This window comes from Pistacia vera, unplaced genomic scaffold, assembly GCF_008641045.1.
Source record: "Pistacia vera cultivar Batoury unplaced genomic scaffold, PisVer_v2 Contig461, whole genome shotgun sequence".
In the NCBI taxonomy this organism is placed as follows: domain Eukaryota; kingdom Viridiplantae; phylum Streptophyta; class Magnoliopsida; order Sapindales; family Anacardiaceae; genus Pistacia; species Pistacia vera.
The window spans coordinates 207,725-233,579 of record NW_022196292.1 but is presented as its reverse complement, the minus strand read 5'-3'; the positions used below and the strand labels follow the sequence as shown (position 1 = coordinate 233,579).

At 37.2% G+C, this 25,855-nt stretch overlaps 2 protein-coding genes and 1 pseudogene across 2 annotated transcripts; 1 reads left to right on the top strand and 2 right to left on the bottom strand.

The window, feature by feature from the left end:
• Positions 1–90: 90 nt before the first annotated feature.
• LOC116145367 lies at positions 91–1,425 on the top strand. The gene has a single exon (XM_031430823.1). The coding sequence runs from the start codon at positions 471–473 to the stop codon at positions 1,338–1,340; it is 870 nt and encodes a 289-aa protein (XP_031286683.1). The 5' UTR covers positions 91–470; the 3' UTR covers positions 1,341–1,425.
• Positions 1,426–2,397: 972 nt separating this feature from the next.
• On the bottom strand, positions 2,398–4,308 carry LOC116145343 (6-phosphogluconate dehydrogenase, decarboxylating 3, chloroplastic). The gene has a single exon (XM_031430796.1). The coding sequence runs from the start codon at positions 4,093–4,095 to the stop codon at positions 2,605–2,607; it is 1,491 nt and encodes a 496-aa protein (XP_031286656.1). The 5' UTR covers positions 4,096–4,308; the 3' UTR covers positions 2,398–2,604.
• Positions 4,309–4,847: 539 nt separating this feature from the next.
• Positions 4,848–25,568, bottom strand: LOC116145407 (annotated as a pseudogene).
• Between the last annotated feature and the right edge of the window lie 287 nt (positions 25,569–25,855).

Sequence of the window (25,855 nt, the reverse complement as noted above, 5' to 3'; positions counted from 1 at the left end):
TTGAGAAATTATTAGTCATAACTCCAACACAAGTGCCCATGAGACCCTACACCTACAAAAAGCTTATTCCCGTAAGTCAGTGAAGAGAAGAGAGCAATCAGCGCACGTTTTTAGTGCTAGCATCCCGCAGTTCATGGGCTGGAATTTCTCTCTTTCTTTTTTGACGGGAATGATTAACAGGAGTGGTTAAAGCATCAAGCCGCTGTTACCTCAACGAGTGATGGGGATCACAACGGCTCAAGTCAAACAGCAAAACTCGTTACAGGATGTAAACAACTTTAGTTTTCTCTTACAGGGTCCCATTCCAGCCATGCCCAGAAATTTATCATCATCAACAAACCACAAACTAAGTTGCCGTTTGTAGCCTCTTCTCCTCAACTTTCCTGATACTTCAACTCCATGTCTTGTTTGTCATTGTTCTCATTAGCAGGGTATAAACATTTTGGTTTGCCACTCTTTTTAGCCTCAACATGAGCTTCAAAATCATCTGGTTGGTTCCCTGTTTATATTTCTTTCCCTTTGTGGATAGCTCAAAAAACTACACTACCAATTCTTTGGACGAATATCTTCAGGATTTTGCTTTCAAAACTTTGGTTCATCACCGGCCTCACCATTCGGGCGCTCTATACAAACCAATTCTCCCGGCTAATCTGTCAGGTACGAGAGTTTCAATTGTAAGGCTCAGAAGCCGGAGGTTATGGAACATCGGTGCTAATTTTAGCAACTTTCATATCCCATCTAGAACCATAACAGAGCCTCATGCCAGAAGGCTGGCTATAGTCTACCAAGACTTTGGCAATTGGTCTTCCCACTACTACAGTGTTCCAGGTTACTCAATCGTCACTCCTGTGATTGGTTTCATGGTTTTTGATGCATGGAATATACGGGCTAAAAGAAAGCTTAGTCTCAATACAATGGGAAAGCCTATAGTGATTCGTTTCTTCAATTCATCATTATCAGATGGAAGGGTCTCAAAAGCGAAATGTGTAACATTTAGCCCAAATGGTACTCTTCTCATGACTGAAATGAGTGAGCCTAATGTATGTTACTCTCAAGATCAGGGTCATTTCTCCATAGTAGTTCCATTGAATTTGAAGAAGAAGCATGCTCTGTGGTATTTGTGGGTGATTGGGTTTGGGCTTGGATTTGCTGGGTTGATTTTGATAGGTTACGTTGGGATTTTGTCAATGAAAGCTTTGAAGACAAAGAAGATTCAAGTAATGGAGAGACAGGCTGATGAAGATTTCGTACTTGATACCGTATGGGTTGGTAGGAGCAAAATGCCCTCTGCAACGGTGACAAGAACTCAGCCAACCCTCGAGGATGGAGGTTTCCCATAGTACTTATTTCCACATTATGAAATTTTGTTTTAGCCTCATGCTGCTCTTTCTGTTCTATCACATCAATATACTATCTACATATTATACAGCAATGTGATACTTGCATTCAGATTTGCATGAGCAATAAATGATAGTTATAAAATTGAAAACGAAAATTTGAAACATTATGGGAACTTGAGGATTTAACAGGCCTCGCAAGAGCTAGAGATTTTGGTGCATCCATCTTGCACAAAGAGCCCAGGTAATATTCATTATTCAGGAATCCAATTGGCCTGCGTATGTCAAATAATTCATACTCACCTAAAAGTGCATGCAAATATACTATAGGCTCTGTACATAGCTTCCACATTTTAAACATCATTTCAACCATAGCTTCCACATTTTAAATATCATTTCAACCATAGCTTCCACATTTTAATACCATTTCAACCATGGGCATCATCAGAAGTTCAAGAAACAGATTTTAAATGTCATAAATTATGACAAAATTACGCCAAAAGGTATGCAAACCGAAGATAGAGAGTGAGCATCAGGAGTCAAATGATTAAGCACTAGAAACACTATAAGATCCTGTAACTAAGAGGGAAGAGTGATAACACGCTAAACCAAATGTGATCTCTAAGAATACAAGCAAAGTCATATTTAACGCAATCAGATGTCCTCTGATGACACATAGCATCATATATTTAACACATACCTATGATTAAAAAGAATCATACCAATTCTTCCATTACTTGTAACTGGCCAACCAAACCACCATAAAAGTCCACCCAAAGAATATACTCGAGCTCCAGCATTAAGAAATCAAATGACCGATACACAGAGCTTTCTGCTCCATAAACTTCCAAGCTAACTATCATTGCTATATAAACCTAATTTTCAACCAACTACTTACATATCTTATATGATAAAAGAGATTGAAAATACAATATTTCATAAATTTCTAACATCCATAAGTAAGTAGAGGGATGAGTATTAGTTTCCTTTGAAATAAACTGACAGGAACATGATGGTGAAAGCTAAGAATTAACAAAAGGCATGAGCGAATTCTATCTTGTGTACTGCATATGAAGAAGGCATGCATTTCTTATTATTGGCAAAAACTGTGAGGCTAAACAATGATTTTGCTACGCCTTTATAATGCTTAGCATTGAATTCTCAACGAGACATACAATCCTCACTTAAATACCAACATTGTCAACACCCAATTGAAACATACAACTCAACAAGGAACCAAAAATACAGATAAACAAGCAGGAGGAGCTCAATTAAATGCACCAACACCAGTGCCACTCTTGCCAGCAAGTTTGGTCCATTCAGTATGGAATGCACCGGGGCGATCAATCCTCTCATAAGTATGAGCCCCAAACAAGTCCCTCTGAGCCTGAACAAGATTTGCAGGCAGCCTTGCCCTCCTATATGTATCAAAATAGGAAAGACTAGCACACATTCCTGGCGTGCTAATCCCGGCTGAAATTGCCATCCCCACAACTCTCCTCCACGCTGCCTGCCTCTGCACCATCTCCTTGGCAAACTCCGGGTCCACAACCAAACTCGCCAAATTAGGATTCCTTTGGTAAGCTTTCTTAATCCTATCCAAAAACACAGCTCTTATAATACATCCACCTTTCCAAATCCTAGCCAATTCACCAAAATTCAAATTCCAACCTTTCTCATTACTCTTACTCCTCAACAAATTCATCCCCTGGGCGTAGCTACAAATCTTGGAAGCATACAAAGCTTGTCTAACGTCGTCGATTAGCCTCTTCTTATCAACATTTATTCCAACATTTAGCACTCCATCCTTTAACCCCGCCTCTCTCAAAACCTCAGAAGCTTTCTCTCTCTCCTCCTTTAAACCACTCAAGGACCTGCAATCCAACGAAGCCGCAATCGTCGGGGCAGCCACCGAGAGCTCCGCAGCTTGCTGCACCGTCCACTTACCCGTCCCTTTCATTCCAGTCTTATCCAAAATCTTATCCACAAGCTCACCCTCATTACTCAACTCATCCTTCACTTTAAAAATATCCGCAGTTATCTCAATCAAGAAACTCTCTAACTCGCCCCTGTTCCATTCCGCAAATATCTCCGCCAACTCGCTGTTACTTAACCCTCCCACGTGTTTCAACACGTCGTAAGCTTCAGAAATCAACTGCATGTCTCCGTACTCGATTCCGTTATGAACCATTTTCACGAAATTACCAGAACCACCCTCACCTATGTAGGTAACACACGGCCCGTCCTCAACTTGAGCAGCCACTTTCTGTAAAATATCTTTCACGTTATTGTACGCTTCGAAAGACCCACCAGGCATTAACGATGGGCCGTTACGCGCGCCTTCTTCGCCGCCGGACACGCCCATGCCGAGATAAAGTAACCCCTTATGGCTAACTTCTTCGATACGACGCTCGGTGTTTAGGTACCACTCGTTACCACCGTCGATAATAGAGTCGCCAGGAGCCATGTGTTCGGATAGCGCGGCGATGGTCTGATCAACGGGGGAACCGGCTTTAACTAAGATGATGATAGATCTGGGGCGTTGGATGGAGAGAACGAAGTCACGGGGGGAGTAGTGGCCAGTCAAAGGGAGCTCACCCTCACGGTGGGCCCGATCTAGAGTCTCGTCGACCTTGGATGTTGTACGGTTGTAGACGGAGATTGGGAAGCCTTTCTCGGCGACGTTTAGGGCCAGGTTTTGGCCCATAACGGCGAGGCCCGCCAGGCCGATGCGAGAGAGAGCAGTTGAGGCTTCCATGGAGAGAAAAGAAGATAAATTTGGGAGGGATTGAGATTGAGTTGAGAGAGAAGGGAAGAGAAATGAGGTGGCGAGGAGTTGCAAAGAATTTATATAAAACAAAAAAAAGGAAGCAAGAAAAATGGGGCGGTTGAAGAGTGACGGACTCGTCGAGGGAACGAAAAGCCACTGACTTAACCACCAACCCAGAGGCTCGATGATTTCGAGGGACAATAAAATGGCCCCAATGCATTACGGCGTACTATTTAATTTATACAGTGGAATTTTTTTTTTTTTTTTTTAAAGAACTCAAAACGCACCGTTTTACATGTAAAAGCAGCCTAATGTATCAAGGCCCACAACCTATCTGAGTTGGTACTATTACGTTGGCTACACCACATCCAAGCATAAAATAATTTTGATTAGACTAAAAAAACGATTGTTCCTTATGAAGGAATGATCGTTTCTCATGATGATTGTTTCTTATGAAGGAACAAGGTTGTTTCCCACCTCAAGGAACAATGTACAACGCTGTTCCTTAAGGAATGTCGTTGCTTTTGAAGGAACAACCTTTTGATTCTCGTAGTGCCTTGAGTGTTGGAGTTGATGTGACTATGCCAATCTGCTAACACTTTAGGGTTGTAAGAGAAAGTTGTGAAATTGAGTTGTAAACGTAGATTTTTCAATTTATTATCATTTAATACCATAACAAGTGAAAAACTTTCAAGTTCAACTAGCACATTTGTGTTAATCTAGTATTCCAAAAGGACAATTCACTTTGGCGTGTGAGACCAGTGTTCTTTGACTAGCTGCCCAAATAGTGAACCCTCCTTATTCATCAACTTCAATGGCTCATCATGTTCTATCAAGTTCCTTGTTTGGTTCAACGCATCACAAAAATTACTGTTCAGTTATTATACATACATAACATAACAGATGAAATTGCTATTGGGGTTGTTTAGCTCAAACTCACCATCACTTATGGCTAGCATTGCATTACAGTCCATCACTGCTGGAATTCTATGCGCCACTGTAATTACAGTGCACTTCGCAAATTCAGTTCGTATAGTTTTTTGAAGTATAACGTCTGTTGCATTGTCGATTGATGTTGTAGCTTCATCAAGCACCAGTATTCGACTCCTCTTAAGTAATGCGTGTCCCAAGCAAAATAATTGTCATTGTCCCGTGCTCTAGTTTGATCCATCTTGAAAAATTGCAATCAGTAGAGGAATAGGTTACCAGTTCTAATTCAGATTTAAAAAAAAATTATGGACATATGTTGTGCCTGAGATCAAAGAAGTTAATTTCTTACCAAAAGAATTTATACCCTCTTCTTTCTCTTGAATGACCTCTTGCAATTGACCCTTTCCAAGAACCTTTTACAAAGAAATGAGAAAAAAAGGTTCAAGTTTGTCGAACTTGGGAATGTGATCACTATATAGATGTTGATGTACCAGCATAATTCTAAGAAACTCTACCTCCCATATCTCCTGATCAGTGTGCTCTAATAAAGGGTCAAGATTGTATCTGAGAGATCCACTGAAAAGTGTTGTGTTGCGTTTTGAGACTAAACTAAACTAATTGACCAATTAATCACAAAAGAAATCAAGAACAAGCAAACACCCACAAGAGTTTACCGTGGTTCGCTTGCTCAAGCTACGTCCACGTTGAGCTCCGAAACACCGAGGCTCACTGCACTAAGAAGATCAATATCGTTTACAGAGAACAATTTCAGAATCTCAAACACAACCCAACTCACTTTGCTAATCTGTAACTCAACTCTTTTACCATAACCTTCAAACCCAAGAGAAAGACTCCCTAAGCTTCTCTACCCGTGAAGGAAACACCACCTTCACTCAACAACCCAATTGATTGCACCAAGATTACAAGAATTAAAGTAAACCAAAGAACCCAGCAAGGTAGAATGCTACAGAGTTGAAGAAGAAGAGAGAAACTAATTTTGTTTTATAGTGTCTTTAATTGGAGAGCTGCCCTCTTTTATACCTTTGACTTTTCAGGGAAATTTCAGCCATAGGATGAACCTTGAATCAACCATCAAGATTGCATGAAGCTTGGACCAAAATGGTAGTGTTAGACTTAAACGTTAGCTTCACACTTTTACATGTTGGATCTTGTGGGATGATGCCGAGATGTGATCTTTTGTCATGAAGACTAAGAGTGCAGATGTTAAGGCCATCAATGTTAATTTCTCCCTCTGTTGGTTCTACCAAATGAAACAAAGCATTGATAAGAGTTGTCTTTCCACTACCAGGTCGCCCCACAATCCCAATTTTGTGCCCTTTTTCTATTGTGCAGCCTACTCCTTGAAGGACAAGTGGGGCATTTGGTTGATATCTGACTTGCTTGACATTTACTTTGTAATATAGAATTTTGCAGAAATATTCAAGTTTTTTGACATAGGATAGATAGGCATTACTTTTTGAGAGAACATATTTACCTTCAAATTATTGATCTCTACTTTACCAAAAGTTGGCCAGTTGAGAGGTGGTCGATTGTCTTCTATGACTACTGGAGCTTCGCTAGGAATATGCATATATTGTTCTAGTCTTTCAACAGAAATGATTAAATTTACTACAGAGCACTAGAATTGGATGGAGAAGATAAGGATTACATTCAGTGCGAGGCCATATGACAATGCCATTCCAATAAACCCTGCCATCAAATGATTAATATAAGCATAATTGTTAGTTATAATCCATCTGTCCCAGAAATCTGATAGATGATTCAGAAGAGTAGTGGATCTTAAGTAGTCCGAATGGGTAGTAAATGCGCTTTAGTTAAGTAAGTTCATGTTCAGGAAAATGACCAAATGTGCAGGAGAAATTTCACAGGGAAGGTGATGTCAGTACTCAAGAGTTCCAGTGAAGGCCTATAATCAAACAGGCCGAAAAAAGGCGAGGGATTGTATTGCCGGCCTGACTAGTGTGATTCAGAATTATATACTTCAATGGAACTGTTGATGCAATGATATTTTGCTGGAATAGCAACTGAATTTCTGTTAGGAGTTTGAAAATTTTTGGCACCAAATGTTCTCTGTTTCTGCAGTGCAACTCGACGTGTTTGAGCTACTGAATTTGGTGTATTTTGCTGATATGTTTATGTGTGATTAAGACTTGTAATTGAAAGGATTTGTACATGTGTTAGTTGAATGTTTAATTTTAAATTCAAATATGTAAAATATCCCTGCAGAAGTTATTGTAATAGTGGATATTTTGGGCTATTTTGCTTTATAAATTCAAAGTTTAATGGAACATCAGTATCAACCTTCTCTCTATTTCAGTTTCTCTCTTTCTTTTCCTTAGAATTCTTTGGCCAAAACACCTTCAAACAGTATTAGAGCTAGCTTAAAAACCTAAAAAACTCTTCCTTAACGATCAACTTTTTACTTTGTCTCCAAGAACTCCCTTGTTTTAGACCACTTATCTGAACCGATGGCTGCTCAATCAACCTTGATGTCACCTCTAGTTTTTAATGGTGAACACTATCACATGTGGGCATAAAAAAGGGAGGCTTTCCTCTGGGGCCAAGGCTTGTGGCAATATGTAGAAGAAAATAGGCAGCCATCACAACTTGGACCAAATCCAACTCTAAATCAGATTAGAATCTTTGAAGAAGAAGTTGCTAAGGCTCCGAGAGCGTTGTCCCAAATTCATGCTACTGTAACAGACCTTGTATTCCCAAGGATAATGGCATGTGAATAGTGGCAGACCTAGGATTTTTGCCCGAGGGGCCCCTTCGCTCCGCCACTGTTTGCCAATCAAGTAGTGAAAACATAAGAACATAATTCACAAGGAAACATAAGAAAATTTTTACGTGGAAAAACCTCTTCAATATGAAGAGATAAAAAAACCACAGGAATCTAACGACCCACTTAAATCCAATATAATCAAAAGAGTTTACAACAACTACAAATCAACCAAAAATATTCTACACAAATTTAGAGCTCAATTACAACTCTAACAAAAGTAAGATACACAAAGGTTAACAAAGAGATGGATTACAATCACTCCAAATCCAGATCCAGACGTTAACATTCTAACTCAACCGTCTATATTAAAGATCCACATATCTTCTGCATATTGACCCAAAAATCAAGTTAGAATGGTATACCTAAAGATCTAAATAATATAAATATTGATTATTTAAAGATGAAAGCAAGTTAGAATATTATATCTGAAGATCTTCAATTTAACACGATTTTCCACTTCATTATGTTATGAAAATGTTCAATGATATCTTCATTTTGAATTGTAGCAAAAACTTCCTTTTCAATGTAAACTACTAAGCAATTGTTCATCCACTCATCTCCCATTCGACTACACAAAGTATTCTTAACAAGATTCATTGCAGAGAACACCCTTTCAACTGTTGCAATAGCCATAGGCAAAGCCAGTGCTAATTTAATAAGCAAGAAAACTTTGTCGTAAGCAACATCCTTCTTAAACTCAACCATTTTTTTTTGCAAGATCGGCAATCCCATCAACATGAGTAAAATTGGCATTGGTGCTAACATCCTCATAATAATTTTCAAGTTGATTATCGAGCAACCAAATATCGTGTTGAGGAAAATCGACAGGATAGAACTTTGCAAACTCAAGTAATCTGTCTTTATTAAATGCAGTAAAACAGTTACTTGGATCAAGAGATGTCATACATTGAAGCAACCCCATGTTTACCTCATCAAAACGATTATTGAGTTCTTCTTGAATGTTATCTAAAACTATGTACATCAATTCCACCTTAAAATGATGTTTATTCGTAATTGGCGTAATCCCTCGTTTTGTCCTCTCAAAATTATCTTCCATGTTCTCTGGGATTGGTATGTCATCATCTTTACACAGATCATAAGCTTCTTTCAACAATATGTCGAAACAAGTGTCTTCATTTCTCAATTTATGCAACCGACGCTTCGAAATTTGTACAAACTGCATGGCATTAAGGAGATCTTGATCTTTTCTTTGAAATGCTTGTGACAGTTCATATGTGATTCCCAATACTTTCTTCATCAAGAATAACAAAAAGACGAATTCAAAATTCTCCATGATTCGTAATAAACTCCTTGCTTGACTTTTGTTTTACCAATCATCTCCTTCAATCTCAATCACTCTGAGCACACCAACAACAAAAGAAAATAAGTTTATTACACTATGAATTGTCCCTATTTGTGAACCCCAACGTGTATCTCCTGGTCGTTTAATAGTGCATTCTTGATTCAAACCGCGTCCCGTCTGAATATCACCATTAGAAATCAAAGATATCACATATTCATACTGATTGTCACATAGAAGATCTCTGCGCTTGCAAGATGCTGCCACAGTGTTTGATAACATAGAAAGAGTTTGAAAAAATTCACCCAATGCTGAATGTTTACTTACAACTTTGACTAGCGCCAATTGGAGTTGATGAGAGAAACAACGAATGTAGAAAAGCAAATTTATTTTCTCTCAATATTAAAGTCTTCAAACCATTGAACTCACCCCTCATATTGCTTGCTCCATCGTAACCTTGGCCCCGTAAACTTGTCAAACTCAATCCATACTTTACAAAAAAGGCATCTATTGCAGTTTTCAAAGACTTTGCAGAAGTATTCTTAACATGCACAATCCCAATAAAATGTTCGATAACACAACCAATTTTGTCCACATAGTGAAAAACAATAGCCATTTGTTCTTTCTCTGCCACATCACGAGATTCATCAACTAGTAAAGAAAATGGTTGTTTATCTCTCACAATTTTTGCAATAATTTTCTTGGTCGTCAAATGAGCATAAACACTAGTTAGTTGCCTTCGGATTTTGGGAGCCGTCATTTGGTGGTTTTTCGGAGCATTTCCTAGCACAACTTTCTTTATGTCATCATTGTGATTGGATAGAAACTTCAATAGTTCCATAAAGTTACCTTGATTTTCAGATTCAACCGACTCGTCATGACCACGAAATGCTAATCCTTGATGTAAAAGAAATCTAATGCAATCAATTGATGCATTCAAGCGAATACGATAATCCAATTTGCCCTTTTTTGACACGCAACCAAGATTTACATCGATGTGTTGCCTTTGGTTCATCAAATCAACACACTTGGCATGACATTGGTTATGAGTACTAGAATGATCACCACCATGTTTTTTCACTTTTGCTTTATCTTTCCAGTTGTTATATCCCTTATTCACAAAAACTTCACCACCTGCTTGGTCACTATAATCGGGTTTGAAAAGATAACAATTCAAATAGAAGATTGCATCTTTTGCCACACTATATTCCATCCAACATAAACCTTCTTTGTACCACTCTGATGTAAACCTATGCTTTTTATCTCCAAAAGGAGTGAAAGGAAAGTTATGATCTTTAGGTTTGCAAGGACCTTTCAACAAGTATGCTCTTCGAACTTCCTCTTTTTGTTTGTCAGTACAACAAAGCTCATTAATTGGTATCCTCAATCCTAGGTCAGTTTCAAGCTCATCTAAATTGAACACCCTGATTGAACATTGAGCTTCTTTTTCTTGGTGTTGTTGTCGCTGTTGTGAGGTTTCTTCTTCTAATGGGGTTTGATTAACCTCAACATCAGTAGAGTCTCCATCAACATTTTTTGCTGGACTTTTCTTCAGTCTCTTAAAATAATTGGATATCATAATCTTATTTGTTAATGCTTTGGATTTCAAATCCAATAAACATATAATAAATTAGTACCAAAGTGGGATCCCAAAAATAAGAGACAAAGAGATTCCTATTAAAAAAAAAAAAAAGGAATTAATTTAGCAACTTAATTTTCTCTTGAATAAGATACATGAACAAACCATGATATATTTAAATTCATGATACATGATAGTTAAGACATATTTTAATTTAACACACCTATTTAACACATCACCATATATAATACATTCAAATATTTAATTACATAAGACATGTTTGAAACAAGAGCCAGGAAAACAAAGTCAAAGATCATAGAAAAAAATTCTTTAACTTATTATTTGTCTCACTAAAAGTCTAAAACTGGGTCCGCCACTGCTAAAATTTTTCACCCAAACGCCAAACCCAATACTCTAAAGGCATCAATAAGATTTTCTTCAAAAGTAGTAGTTTATTATTTGTCTCACTAAAACTGGGTCTGCTACTGCTAAAATTTTTCACCCAATACTCTAAAGGCATCAATAAGATTCTTCAAAAGCAGTAGTTTATTATTTGTCTCACTAAAACTGGGTCCACCACTGCTAAATTTTTTCACCCAAACGCCAAACCCAATACTCTAAAGGTATCAATAAAATTCTTCAAAAGCAGGTAGTATGTCATTAAATAAGGAAATACTAATTACTGACCTTCAGAGTTCAGGGGCTTCAGGAGACGCAGATGAGAGAAGTTGAGAAGGGGGATTTTTTTAATTTCTAGGTTGAGCTTCAGCCGCATGAAAAAGGGAGTTGGGAACTGGGAAAGAAAAATTTGAATAAGGAAAAGACGAAACCTAACTTTTTCAGTTTTTAACCTTTTTTTTTTTTTTAATCTTCCAAAAAAAACTTTGCAATTTTTTTTAAAACCTGAGGGCAGGCCTGGGCCTACCCTCAAGGGGCCTGGGTCCACCCCTGCATGTGAAACTACAAAGGAGGTGTGGGACAAGTTGAAAGGGGAATTCATGGGAAGTGACACAACAAGGAATATGAAGGTGCTGAACTTAAGAAGGGAGTTTGAGATGTTGAGGATGCAAGAATCAGAGAAGGTGAAGGAGTCTGTTGATAGGCTGGTGAGTGTAGTCAACAAAATCAGGTTGCTTGGAGTGGAGTTGATAGATATGAGAGTTGTGGAGAAGGTTTTTGTGAGCTTGCTCGAAAGGTTTGAGTCCAAAATTTCTTCTCTTGAGGACTCAAAGGACATGTCTCAGATTACACTTACTGAGTTAGTTCATGCCTTGCAAGCTCAAGAGTAAAGAAGACTCTTGAGGCAAGAAGACATAAGTAAGGGTGAAATGATGGCAACTCACAAAGGCAAGCATGCATAAGGAAATAATAAGAGATATGCTATAGATAAAAAGGGGAAAGAAAGAAGTAATGGTCAGTGGGGAAAACCAAGTGGGATGAAAGAGTATCCACCTTACTTTCATTGCAAAAAGAAAGGGCATTTCGAGAAGAGGTGCTGGTTCAGGCCAAGGATACAATGCAGGGGTTGCAAGCAGTTTGGGCACATAGAAAAGGTTTGCAGAACAAGGGAAGTCTGCCACCAAAACAAGCACAAGTTGGAGAAGATCAACCGCAAGTCTGGAGGCTGAATAACTCTTTATGGCCTTTTGCTATGCATCTCAGATCAGCAATGAAGCTTGGCTAATTGACAGTGGCTGCACTAACCACATGGTTGTAAACCTGCAAAAAATCATCAACCTGAACAAGTCATATAGCTCTAGAGTTAAGATAGGGAATGGTGACTTTGTGGAGATCAAAGGCATAAGAGATGTTGCTGTCCAAACACAATCAGGTACTAAAATCATCCCTATAGTCTTGTATGTACCTAAAATTAATCAAAACTTACTTAGTGTTGGAAAAATGTTAGAGAATGATTATTCTCTACATTTTCAAAATCAATCGTGTGTTATATTAGATAGCGAGGGAAATGAATTGACGAATGTGAAGATGTTGGGAAAAAGCTTCTTGATTGAGTGGAAAAAAATAAGAAACTCTTGCACTAACCAGTAGGCTAGAAGAGTCTGAGCTTTGGCACAAAAGGCTTGGCCATTTCTACTATAATGGCCTCAAAGAACTTAGGAGCAAAAATATGGTCAAGGACCTGCCTGAGATAGAAGAAAAGAAGAGCTTTTGTAATGCTAGCCAACTTGGTAAGCTTAGTAGGCCACCTTTCCCTTCTGATCAGGTCTAGAGAGCAATTTAAAAACTCTAGTTGATCCACATAATGTATGCAACCCTATGTAAGCAGAATCCTTGAGTGGAAGCAAGTATTTTGTGTTGTTTATTGATGATTTCACACAAATGACTTGGGTGTACTTCTTAAAGCAAAGAAATGAAGTTGCTACAGTGTTTAAGAGTTTTAAGCTAATGGTGGAGAATCAAACAAGACTGAGTATCAAGGCTATAAGAAGTGACAATGGGACTGAATACTTATCAAATGAGTTTAATTCAATTTGCATAAAAGTAGGGACCAAGCATCAATTTACTACTCCATATACTCCACAACAAAATGGAGTTAGTGAAAGGAAGAATAGAACACTCATGGAGATGGCAAGGTGTATGATTGTAGAGAAAAAGTTGCCAAAGATATTTTGGGCTGAAGATGTCAACACAGGGGTCTATATTCTTAATAAACTCCTAACCAAGGCTGTCAAGAATTAGACTCCATTTGAAGCCTGGAGTGGAGTCAAACCAATAGTGACTAATCTCAAAGTGTTTGGGAGCATTTGTTGTGTGATGGTTACAACAAACAAGAGGGCCAAATTGGATGAAAAAGTAGAAGTCGGAATCTTTATAAGGTACAACAGTCAATCCAAGGGCTATAGGGTCTACATTCCTAACTCTAAGAGAATTCTGATTACAAGAGATGTAAAAGTTGATGAGAGAGTAATCTAGAACTGGGAAGAGAAGAAGATTGATGAAGAATTCAGACCACAATAGCCAACCGAAGACCTGATTGATGAGGCATAAATTGAAAAGGATGAAGAGTTCTTAGTTAGAGGGACTGGAACTTTGGCTGATGTATATGCAAGGATTAATATGGTTGTGCTTGAACCAAGGAAATACACTAAAGCTGCAAGGTCAAAGGCCTGGAGAAAGGCAATACAGGAGGAACTATCAATGATAGAAAAGAACAACACCTAGGAACTTGTTGACAGACCTAGAAATAGAAAAGTGATCCAAGTGAAGTGAATCTTCAAGAAGAAACTTAATCCTGATGGATTGGTCCACAAACACAAGGCAAGGCTAGTGGTTAAGGCGTTTGCACAACAGTAAAGAGTGAATTTTTCAGACACTTTTGCTTCGGTGGCCAAGCATGACACTATCAGGTTACTTCTTGCATTAGCAGCCCAATTTGGCTAGAAAATTTTCTACCTTGATGTTAAGTTAGCATTCCTAAATGGCTGGCTGAGTGAGGAGATACTTGTGGAGCAACTCGAAGGCTATCAAGTCAAGGGTAAAGAAGATAAGGTGTATTTACTGAAGAAGGCTCTCAAAGCCTGGTACAGCCGGATAAATGACTATCTACACAACCTAGGATATACTAGAAGTCCTAATAAGCATACATTTTATGTTAGGAAGGCTGAAGATGACTTGATTGAAGTCTCTTTGTATGTAGATGATCTACTGATTATAGGGAGCAATGTTGAACAATTGAATTAGTTTAAGAAGTCCATGCAAAATGAATTTGAGATGACTGATTTAGGGGAAATGACATACTTCCTTGGCATGGAGATAAATCAGTCTAGTGATAAGAATTTTTTGTGCCAAGAAAGGTATGCAAATGAAGTTCTTAAGAAATTTGGCATGGAGAATTGCAAACCAATGGACACTCCATTGGTTCCCAATCTGAAGTTAAGCAAAGATGATGGTGCAATGAGAGTGGATGAGGGGCTGTTTAGAAGCTTGATTGGATGCTTTCTCTACTTGACCACTACACGACTTGCTCTCATGTTTGCCTCCAGTTATCTTTCCAGGTTCATGAGCAATTTGAGTGAGTTGCATTTCAGGGCAGCCAAGAGTGTATTGAGGTATGTGAAAGGGAGCACCGTGCTTGGTATTTGGTTTAAAAAATTAGAAAACCTGGAGTTGCTGGGGTATACTGATAGTGATTGGGGTGGATCTCTTGATGACCTGAAGAGCACCTCTGGTTATGTGTTTTACATAAACTCTAGTGCAATTTGTTGGCTATTGATAATCCTATTTTTCCCTATGATTTTGCATTGAATTTTGATAGGATTTAGGATACTTCTCATACAATTTGGATCATAATTGCTACCTAATTCTATTAATTTTTCTTTGCAGGCCTAAATGATGATTTTGAGCATAAATGATAGTTTTGAGCATAAATTGTATAACTTGAGCTTGGAAACTCAGAATGATTTGAATTTAGAAGCTTTGGAAATATAAGAAGCAGAGCTATAACTTTCATCTTTGGGGTTTTCCTAATTCGGACTGGACAAGGGTGAAAACTTGGCTTGGAGTCGTGAACAGTACGTTGGGAACTGAAGAAAAATGTCTTTGGACATGCTTCAATATTTTGGCCATAACTTGATTTGTAGACCTTGGATTGGGCTGATTCTTATTAGAAATATGAGTGAATTTTATACAATTCATATGTTTACCACTTTTCCAGATTCAGATTCTATCATCTTCAAATTTGGCCAGAAAGATTCTCGTCGCGGCAAAAATGCATTAGATGTGAAAAATAAAACAACGCATTTTGGCTTGCTAGGGTTTTATCCTTATGTGAGAGAGGTATAAATTAGCATTAAAAGGAAGGGAAAAGGGTCTTGGTTCATCATTTGGAAGGCAACTCTTGGAAGGAGAAGATTATTAAATATTTCGGCTTCAAATTAGAGAAGATTTCTCCATCTTTTACTTGTTTTTCAATGATGAACCTTGATTCAATTTGTTTTTGTTATTTTATTTTGTTTTTGAGTATGAACTGAGTTGTTTAGCTAGGGTTTGATGTAACCTTGATACAGTGATTCAAATTTATATGAATTGATTTACTTTGAGTTTTAATTTCATGATTGAGTGTTTATCTCTTTGCTTAATGACTTTTGGATGCTTGATCACCATTCAAATGTATGTTGTTCACAATGAGACTGAGAAGTGATTTGTGATTATGCCTCTTAGGATAAATACCATAGATTGAGCGAAAGTTAGAGATAGATAAATGTGATCTATGAAATCTAAATAGAATTCCATAAAGCTTAAAAGACTTTGAACTATTAATCTTCATTTTGTTGGGTGCGGAAGCTTAATAGGAATAAATAGGAAAATATAGCCTGAGAAGGTATGTCTTATAACTTAGGGAATTCGATTTTCAATCAAGGAATTAGAACTTGGGTAATAGATTCTATGATTTGGGTTAGCGTATCTAGGTGAAATCAACACCCTAGCATTTTTTAACTAGTTAAGTTATTGGGTTTTGCTTTAATTTCATTATCATTCATTTATATTTTGTTTGTTAATTTTCCATCAATCCAATTTATTGTTGCTTCAATTAGGACTTAAACTAGAGAAATCGGTACTTAGTAACACTATCCTCGTGGGAACGATACTTTACTTGTCACTTTATTATTTTTTGCGATCAGTGCACTTGCTACATATGAATGTTTATGAAAACACGCATCAGCTATCAAAGAAACAAGAGACCGTGGCTCAGTCCACAGCAGAAGCGGAGTATATATCTACTGCTGCAGCCATGAACCAAGCCATATGGCTTAGGAAGATTCTTGCTGCCTTGAAGCAAAACCAAGGAAGTCCAACTCTAATCTTGTGTGACAACCAATCTGTAGTTGCCATGGCAAAAAACCCTGTATTTCATAGCAGAACCAAGCAGATTAAGATAAAGTTTCATGTTGTGAGGGAAGCTGAATATAATGGTGAAGTTAATTTAATTCATTGCAAGGGTGAAAATCAAATTGCTGATATTATGACCAAATCATTGTCCTAAGCCAAGTTTGAAGATCTTAGGCTCAAACTTGGTGTTTCTAGCAAAAATATCGAGGAGGAGTGTTGATGCAATGATATTTTGCTGGAAATGCAACTAAATTTCTGTTAGGAGTTCGAAAAATTTTGGCACCAAATGTTCTATGTTTTTGCAGTGCAGCTTGACGTGTTTGAGCTGCTGAATTTTGGGTATTTTGCTGATATGTTTAGATGTGATTAAGACTTGTAATTGAAAGGCTTTGTACATGTATTAGTTGAATGTTTAAGTTTAAATTCAAATATGTAAAATATCCCTGTAGAAGTTGTTGTAACAATGGATATTTTGGGTTGTTTTGCTGTATAAATTTGAAGTTTAATGGAACATCAGCATCAACCTTCTCTCTATTTCAGTTTCTCTCTTTCTTTTCCTTAGAATTCTCCAACCAAAACACCTTCAAGAACTATTGTGTTCAGCTTGAGTTTTGAAAATCAATGCTACAAAAATTACTTGCATTGTTAGTATGTAACTTCATCTAAACTAAAACTTAAAACACAGTTAAATGGTTTGTTGTTAAAACTTATGAATACTAACCAGAGGCAGAAGGTCTAAGAGGAAGCAAAGTCATGGCAAAGGTTGAGGATGAGAGAACAATAGCACATATCATTTCTAGACATTGGATTAACCACTCATTTGCAAAATAACTATGGAAGCTTGTACTTGCATTCATGTCAATGTATTGTAGGTTCTTTGAAAAGAATCGATTTTCATCCTCAAAAGCTCTGATTGTCATGGTTCTAGCAATGGATTCAGCAAGGTGACTAGCTAGTGAAGACTTTGTTGTCCCATTCATTTGCATCAACTCTTTAGTAAAGGCAAAGCAATATCTCTTTTATTTCAGATAAAAAAGATGAAAACAAAAATATTAGTTAAGAAGAAGGGAGAAAGGAAACTTTGATACAAAATCCTTTGTATATGTAATAGCACACCCAACCAATATGTGCATATTATGAGCTTGGAGATCAATTAGAGATGGCAAATTATGGTGGTTTTTCTTATTTATTTATAGAAAAATGGGATTGGTTGTATGTAATACCTGAAAGAATATAGTGAAATAAATCATGGGTATGATGACAAATAGGACTGGCCAAGCAAGAATTCCCAATATTATGAAGTTGGAGTAAGCATTCATAGCTGAATTGACTGTAATTGATAACTTGAAAGCCAAATCAAGGTCAACAATACTCATATCAGAGGAAACCTATCACAGAAAATAAAAATGCAAATGCAAGTTCAGTAAGTTGTAGTAAAGATGGCAATGAGCAATGCCTTGAAACTCTTACCCGATTCAGTATTCTTACCAGAGGTGTTGAATCATAAAAGGACATTGGTGCTCGGAAAAGGGATCTCAACAAAGAAGAGAAAATAAATTCTGATGACTTGCAACCTAAAATAACTAGAGAATAAGATCTCAGGAGCAAAAGGGCTGCTAAGATACAACCAATGATTGAGTAAACTACAATCAATATTGCTCTACCTACAAGAGAATTCTGCATGTTAGCAGTCAACCAATAGCTTTGTATCAAATGAACAATTATGAATATGAGGTGGAGTACTACTGCTAAGGAGAAGTACAAAAAACCCTTCTTATGCTTTAAATATTGTATGTAAGGCTTGAGACCAGTGTCTTCAGTTTCTCTTTCTTCTTTCTTAATCAACTAATCACCTAATGGTGTTTTTAACTCTTTAGTAATTTTAATTTTTTGGATCTCTCCTTCAGAAGTTATAGGTTTTATGCCCAACACAACCTCAAGTTGCCTTTCAGAGCTAGTCCTATCTTTGTGTGCATTTACAAGGCCTCTAAATTCTTGGGAAGAATTCAACAACTGATCATAAGTATTTGCTTGTAGGATTTCCCCTCTAGACATCAATTACCATGAAAATAAGATTTCTAAGAACCGACTGCTAAAACAATATCTTTAGGTAATCGAAACAAATACGTAGAGACAACTGAAGTTTGGTATCAAGTTTTGTCAAAGTTTCAGAAAAGTATAGTAATAAAAATAGTGCAGTGGTTGCTAACCAAAATTGAATTGAAAGTTGGTAGGAAGTCCACCTGATGAGTCACAAGTAAGAAAGTCTTCCCTGATAGAGCTTCCATAACATATTCCTGTAACCACACATATTAGCTCCACATAAAGAGTGGTATTATTAGTGGAATAGATTGCAAAGAATGAAAAAAAAGTAATTGTTACATTAAGTAGGCTGGTTGCAGTATGTGCATCAACAACGCTAAAAGGATCATCCAAGAGATACACATCTACATCTTGATACAATGCACGAGCTAATTGAACCCACTATTTTGCCCATTACTTAAATTAACACCTCTTTCTCCTATCTTAGTGAGGTCCCCAAATGCAAGCATTTCAAGGTCTTTTGCGAGGCAACATTTCTCAAGAACATCTTGGTATCTGATTGGATCCATGGGAAAGCCAAGCAAAATGTTTTCTTGTATTGTACCTGTTTGGATCCATGCAGTTTGAGCAACATATGCTATCTTTTTGTAAACTTAAACCTTAAAATATAGCAATCAGAAGCTTCCATTAGAAATCTAACTCGCAATTATAGTTTCTATAAATTGTTAAGACTTTTGAAAGAATTATGTACATTTTATTCAAAACATCTAAATATGTTTACATATTTAGGAAGCATTTAAATTTAAGGAATCATAATATAGAAATTAAAATATCATACGAGCCATGGATTTCTTCCAATTATATCACAAATTTTGTTCTTGAAGAAAGAACAAATGTAATAATGTGCCAGGGAAGATTTGTTTAATTCATGGACTTATTGTGCCATCAATTTTTGGAACTTCTCCAAGAATTGCAACTAGAAGGGTTGATTTGCCTGAACTGACCTCTCCACAAATAGCAACCTTTTCTCCTAGTTTAACTGCCAAATTGATTTTCCTCAATCTGCCCTTTGATGAAGAATTAGTGTCCCACCAAATTTCGTTGGATCTATTGAAGATGGTGATATCATGCTGGAAATGATGAAGTTGATTGAAAGTAGAATTGCAAGTTTTTGGCGCCACAGTTTGAACTTCTGCTATGCATGGACCAATAGTTTTTTTGTCACTATTTAGAATGATGTTAGTGATGTGTTTCGGTGAATTAGGTTTGGTTAAGTGATATATTTGATATGTTTGTACGTGTATTAATTGAATGTGCTTAGTTCAAATTCAAATTTGTAGAATATTAGGTGAAACAGTAGACTGGTTCTTGTATTAATCACCCATGTTTATTGAATGCAAAACAAAGCAATATTCAGCCAGCCATCCCTCTCTCTTTACTGAATTTTTATCTTACTTAGCACTCTCCAGAAAAACCAACAATTTGTATCATAGCTCATATTGATCTTAAAGGGTTTGATACACTCATCTTCCTTATCCAACTTCTTAACCCCTGTTATGGTATCTTCACTGTCAAACTCCAAATAACCTGTTTTAATGGCATAAACTACGGCTTCCCTTACTCCTCCAATCTTCAGTGGCGGACAATGTCACATGTGGGCTGTCAAGATGAAGGCATTCCTCCGAGGATAAGGCTTGTGGCAATATGTAGAGGAAAAATCATCAACCAACTTAGCTGGGACCAAATCCCACCCTGAATTAGATCAGGATACATGAAAAAGAAGCTCCCAAGGCACCGAGAGCTTTGTCTCATATCCATGCAACCGTAATTGACCTTGTTTTTACAAGGATTATGGCGTGTGAAACACCAAAGGAAGCATGGGATAAGTTGAGAGAGGAGTTTATAGGAATGGGCATAACAAGAAGCATGCATGCAAGTGTTGAACTTAAAAAGGGAATTTGAAATGCTAAGAATGCAAGAAACTGAGAAGGTGAGGGAGTATGTTGATAGGTTAATGAGTATGGTTAACAAAATTAGGCTACTTAAGGTGGAGTTGACAGATAAAAGAATAGTAGAGAAAGTGTTGGTGAGCATACCTAAAAGGTTTGAGTCCAAAATCTCTTCTCTTGAGAACTCTAAGGACCTGTATCAAATCACTCTCACTGAGCTGGTCCATGCTTTACAAACTCAAGAGCAGAGGAGACTTTTAAGACAAGAAGATGCAAGTGAGGGTGATATAATGGTAGCCTACAAAGTCAAGTTTATGTAGGGAGGCAATAAGAAGAATTCTAGAGATAAAAAGGGGAAGGAAAAGGCCAATAGTCAATGGAACAAATCAGGTGGGATGAAAGAGTATCCACCGTGCTCTCACTGTAAGAAGAAGGTCCATTTCAAGAAGAGATGCTAGTTTAGGCCAGGAATTCAATGTAGGGCCTACAAGTAATTCAATCATATAAAGAAAGTTTGCAAAAACAAAAGAGAATATTCCCAGCAGCAAGCTCAAATGGTTGAAGACCAACAACAAGGATAGGAGACTAAGCAACTATTTGTGGCATCTTGTTATGCAACTCAAGTTTGCAATAAAGCCTGGTTAATTGATAGTGGGTGCATAAACCATATGATGCCAAACTTGCAAAGTTTATTATCCTGGATCAAACATATCATGCAAGTGTTAAGATTGGAAATGGTGAGTTTATGGATATCAAAGGAAAGGGCGAAGTGGTTGTCCAGACTCCATCAGGTATTAAGCTAATCTCTAATGTCCTTTATGTACCAACAATAAGCCAAGGCTTGCTTAGTGTAGGACAAATGTTAGAGAAGAACCACGTTTTGTATTTCCAAAACCAAACTTGCAAAATCCTAGATAATGAAGGGTGTGAACTCATGAGGGTAAAAATGGTGGGAAAAAGCTTCCCCATTAGAGGGGAAAAATAAGAAGTTAAGGCCTATAATGCTAAAGTAGAGGAATATAAAAAATGGGATAAGAGGTTTGGCCATTTCCATTACCATGGCCTTAGAGAAATTAAGACCAAAAACCTGATCCAAAATCTACTCGAAATTGAAGAAACAAAGGCTGTATGCTCTGCTTGTCAAATTGGCAAGTTGAGTAGGCAACCTTTTCTCGTAAAGCTAGCTTGGAGGGCTATTGAGAAACTCCAACTCATCCACACAGATGTGTGTGGACCTATGCAAACACCTTCATTGAATGGGAGCAAGTATTTTGTCTTGTTTATTGATGATTGGTCTAGGATGTGTTGGGTTCATTTTTTGTAACAAAAGAGTGAAGTTGCTGCTGTGTTTGGGAGATTTAAGCTGCAAGTTGAAAACCAAACTGGTTTCAATATTAAAACAGTGAGGAGTGACAATGGGACTAAGCATACTTTAAAGGAGTTTGAGACAATTTGCAAAGAAGCAAGAATTAAGCACCAATACAGAAATCCCTATACTCCACAACAAAACAGAGTTAGTGAGAGGAAGAACAAGTTAGTTATGGAGATGGCAAGATGTATGGTTGCTGAGAAGAAGTTGTCGAAGTGTTTTTGGGCAAAGGCTGTCAACACTGCAGTCCATTTGCTCAATAGACTTCCCACGAAGACCTTAGTTAATCAAACTCCATATGAGGCCTGGTATGGAGTGAAGCCATCATTGGATAATCTCAAAATATTTGGGAGTTTATGCTATGTTTTAGTCCCAGCCGCAAGAAGAACCAAGTTGGTTGATAAGGCCTTGATTGGAATCTTCATTGGTTATAACAGCAAATTCAAAGCTTATCGGGTGTATATTCCAGAGTCCAAGAATGTTTTGATTTCCAAGGATGTTAAAATAGATGAGGATGGTGTGTGGAATTGGGAAGAAAGCAAAGCTGATGTAAAAGTAAGGCCGCAAGTGATAAGACTTGTTGGCAATCAAATTTTTGAAGAAAATGAGAGTGATGCAGAAGAGGAGTTCTCAGTTAGAGGCACTAGACCTTTAGCTAAGGTGTATGAGAGAAGCAACATAGCCTCACTTGAACCAACAAACTTATTTGAAGCAGCAAAATTAGAAGCTTGGAGAGTTGCTATGTAGGAGGAGTTAGCAATGATAGAGAAAAATCAGACTTAGAAGCTTGTGGACAGACCTGAGAATAGAAAGTAATCCAAGTTAAGTGGATTTTCAAGAGAAAACTCAGCCCGGATGGCTCAGTTCATAAGCATAAAGCTAGGTTAGTTGTCAAAGGCTTTACTCAACAATATGGAGTTGATTTCTTGGACACCTTTGCATCGATAGCTAGGCATGATATAATTAGATTATTGCTTACTATGGTAGCTCAATTTGGCCAGAAAATTTTTCAGTTGGATGTTAAATCAGCCTTCCTAAATGGATAGTTGAATGAGAAGATTTATGTGGAGCAGCCTAAAGGGTTTCAAATTAAAGGAAAAGAGGACAAATTTTACCTCCTGAAGAAGGTTCAATACAGCCTAAAACAGGCACCAAGGGCCTGGTATAGTAGAATCAATGATCACTTAATCAATTTGGACTTTGTAAGAAGTCCAAATAAGCACACCTTATATGTAAGGGAGATAGATGAAGACGTAACTATTGTCTCTCTTTATGTGGATGATCTTTTGGTGACAAGGAGTAATCTTGCTCAATGAGAAGAATTTAAGAAGGCTATGCATGTTGAGTTTGAAATGATTGATTTGGGTGAGATGGCTTACTTCCTTGGAATGGAGATTAATTAAACTCCATGTGGAATTTTAGTCAACCAAAAGAAGTATGCCAATGAAGTCCTACGAAAATTTAGTATGGAAAGTTGCAATTCCATGGACATTCCTTTGGTTCCAAATAAGAAACTCTCCAAAGAAGATGGTGCAATGAAGATTGATGAAGGGTTGTATAGAAGCCTAATTGGTTGTTTACTATATTTAACAACCACAAGACCAAATATTATGTATGCTACCAGTTTTCTCTCCAGATTCATGAGTCAACCAAGTGAAGTCCATTTTAAAGTTTCCAAAAGAGTGCTGAGATACGTAAAGGGAAGCACTGATTTTGGAGTGTGGTTTACAAGGTCAGAAAACTTCAAATTAATAGGATATTTTGATAATGATTGGGCTGGTTTCGTGGATGACATGAAAAGCACTTCAAGGTATGTTTTCTTCCTGAATTTTGGTGCTATTTGCTGGCTTTCTAAGAAACAAGAAACTATGGCTCAATCCACAACAGAGGAAGAGTATATCTCAGCTGCTGTTGCTATGAATCAAGCCATTTGGTTAAGAAAAATTCTTGGTGATTTACGACTGAAACAGAGGAGTTCCACTGCAATTTTGTGTGACAATCAATTGGCAGGAGCTATGGCTAAAAACCCAGTTCATCATGGTTGAACCAAACATATAAAGATAAAGTTTCATGCTGTAAAGGAAGTTGATCAAGATGGAGAAGTTGAGTTGATGCATTGTCGGGATGAAGAACAAGTTGTAGACATCATGATCAAGGCTTTATCCAAAGCCAAGTTTGAATATCTAAGGCTCATACTTAGTGTTTCCAGCAATGATATCAAGGAGGAGTGTTAAAGATGGTGATATCATGCTAGAAATGATGAAGTTGACTGAAAGTAGAATTACAAGTTTTTGGCACCAAGGTTTGAACTTTTACTATGCATAGAGCAGTAGTTTTTTTGGTCACTGTTTAGAATGATGTTAGTGATGTGTTTAGGTGAATTAGGTCTGGTTAAGTAATGTATTTGATATGTTTGTATGTGTATTAGTTGAATATGCTTAGTTCAAATTCAAATTTGTAAAATATTAGGTGAAACAGTAGACTAGTTCTTGTATAAATCACCCATGTTTATTGAATGCAAAATAGAGCAATATTCAGCCAACCATCTCTCTCTCTTTACTGAATTCTTATCCTACTTAGCACTCTCCAGGAAAACCAAAAGGATCTGATTAAAATGGACCAATCAATATTTTCACCCTTATAATTTTGCCCTATATTTGTGTTCTACAGCTTCAGTGCCTCAAGGAACTTAACGATCCGATCAAATGAAACCTTTACTTTAATACACGCTCTAGCTACCTCAAGGATCAACCTTATTTGCTCTTGAACAATGTGCAAACTTGCTAGAAATATGAAAACATTACTTGCATTAAGAGGTATTCCAAGTAGGTAGCATGTCTAGAAAGTAGCAACCGATACTATAATAGGAGATGACCTACAAAACTAGATTGTACCCTTTTTGTGAAAAAACTCCCGATATCCACTTAAATTCTTATTTCCTTAGACCTTTATAACCTTCGTGAAATGTGTCTCCCACGCATACAACTTCAAAACCTTCATATTTGTAAGGGCCTCCAGTCTCCTATCTTGTGCCACCATAAACTTTGCTTGATACTTGTGATGTAATCTAGTCGATGGATAACTTACAAGCATAGTCAATATGATGGCTATTAAAGCTACAATAGTAGCCATTCTATAGAATAATACACAATAACTAATTCAAGACAAATTTGTAGGCTTGTTGACCATATTTGATGAAACCAATATGGGAATTCACCAATTTTGTAAGCATCGACTATGACATAGTTCACCATCTTGCCAGGAGAATGAGCCAGCTTAAAGGCATTTGAGAGTCAGAGTTGCTTCTGATATATTGTTATAGATAGCAAAGATCTTACTTGGATTCCAATCAATCTGGTGTGGAAGTACCAGTGCCTCTCTGATAATGATTCTAAGAATTTGGCTAAGAAGAGAGCTCTAGTCAATGCATAAGCCTCGTATTTAATGGATTCATTCCCTAAAGCAACTGCAATAAAGGCAGTGAGAAATAGTGGGCCAATGGAGAGTGTAAGAACCTTGATCAAAATAAAGAATCCAGAAACTAAAATAGCTTTCCATTGGCACAACAAAGTTATTGAAAACAATGAGGAGGGCTCTGATGATCCTTTTTGTTTCTGTTTGTTCATTTGCTCCATGTACATTGAGTAGCATGTCTATGCTTGATCTGTTGGCGTTAATTATGGGATATCTTCATCGTCAAGAATTTTCTATAGGTTTTTTGGCTAGAGAATACCAAGGAAAGAGAGAGACCAAAACAGACGTGAGAGAGATGTAGAGAGGGAAAATTTAAACTGAACTTTTTGCTATGTTTTTTTTTTTTTCCATAAAACATGGGTGATTTATACAAAATATCATCTACTGTTCCACTTAATATTACAAGAATATTTTACAAAATACATTCTTAACCATTCATTGAAAACTA

Excerpts from the sequence above, each read along its gene's own strand:
- LOC116145367 (XM_031430823.1), top strand. The coding sequence starts at position 471 with ATGAGCTTCAAAATCATCTGGTTGGTTCCCTGTTTATATTTCTTTCCC.
- LOC116145343 (XM_031430796.1), bottom strand. The coding sequence starts at position 4,095 with ATGGAAGCCTCAACTGCTCTCTCTCGCATCGGCCTGGCGGGCCTCGCC.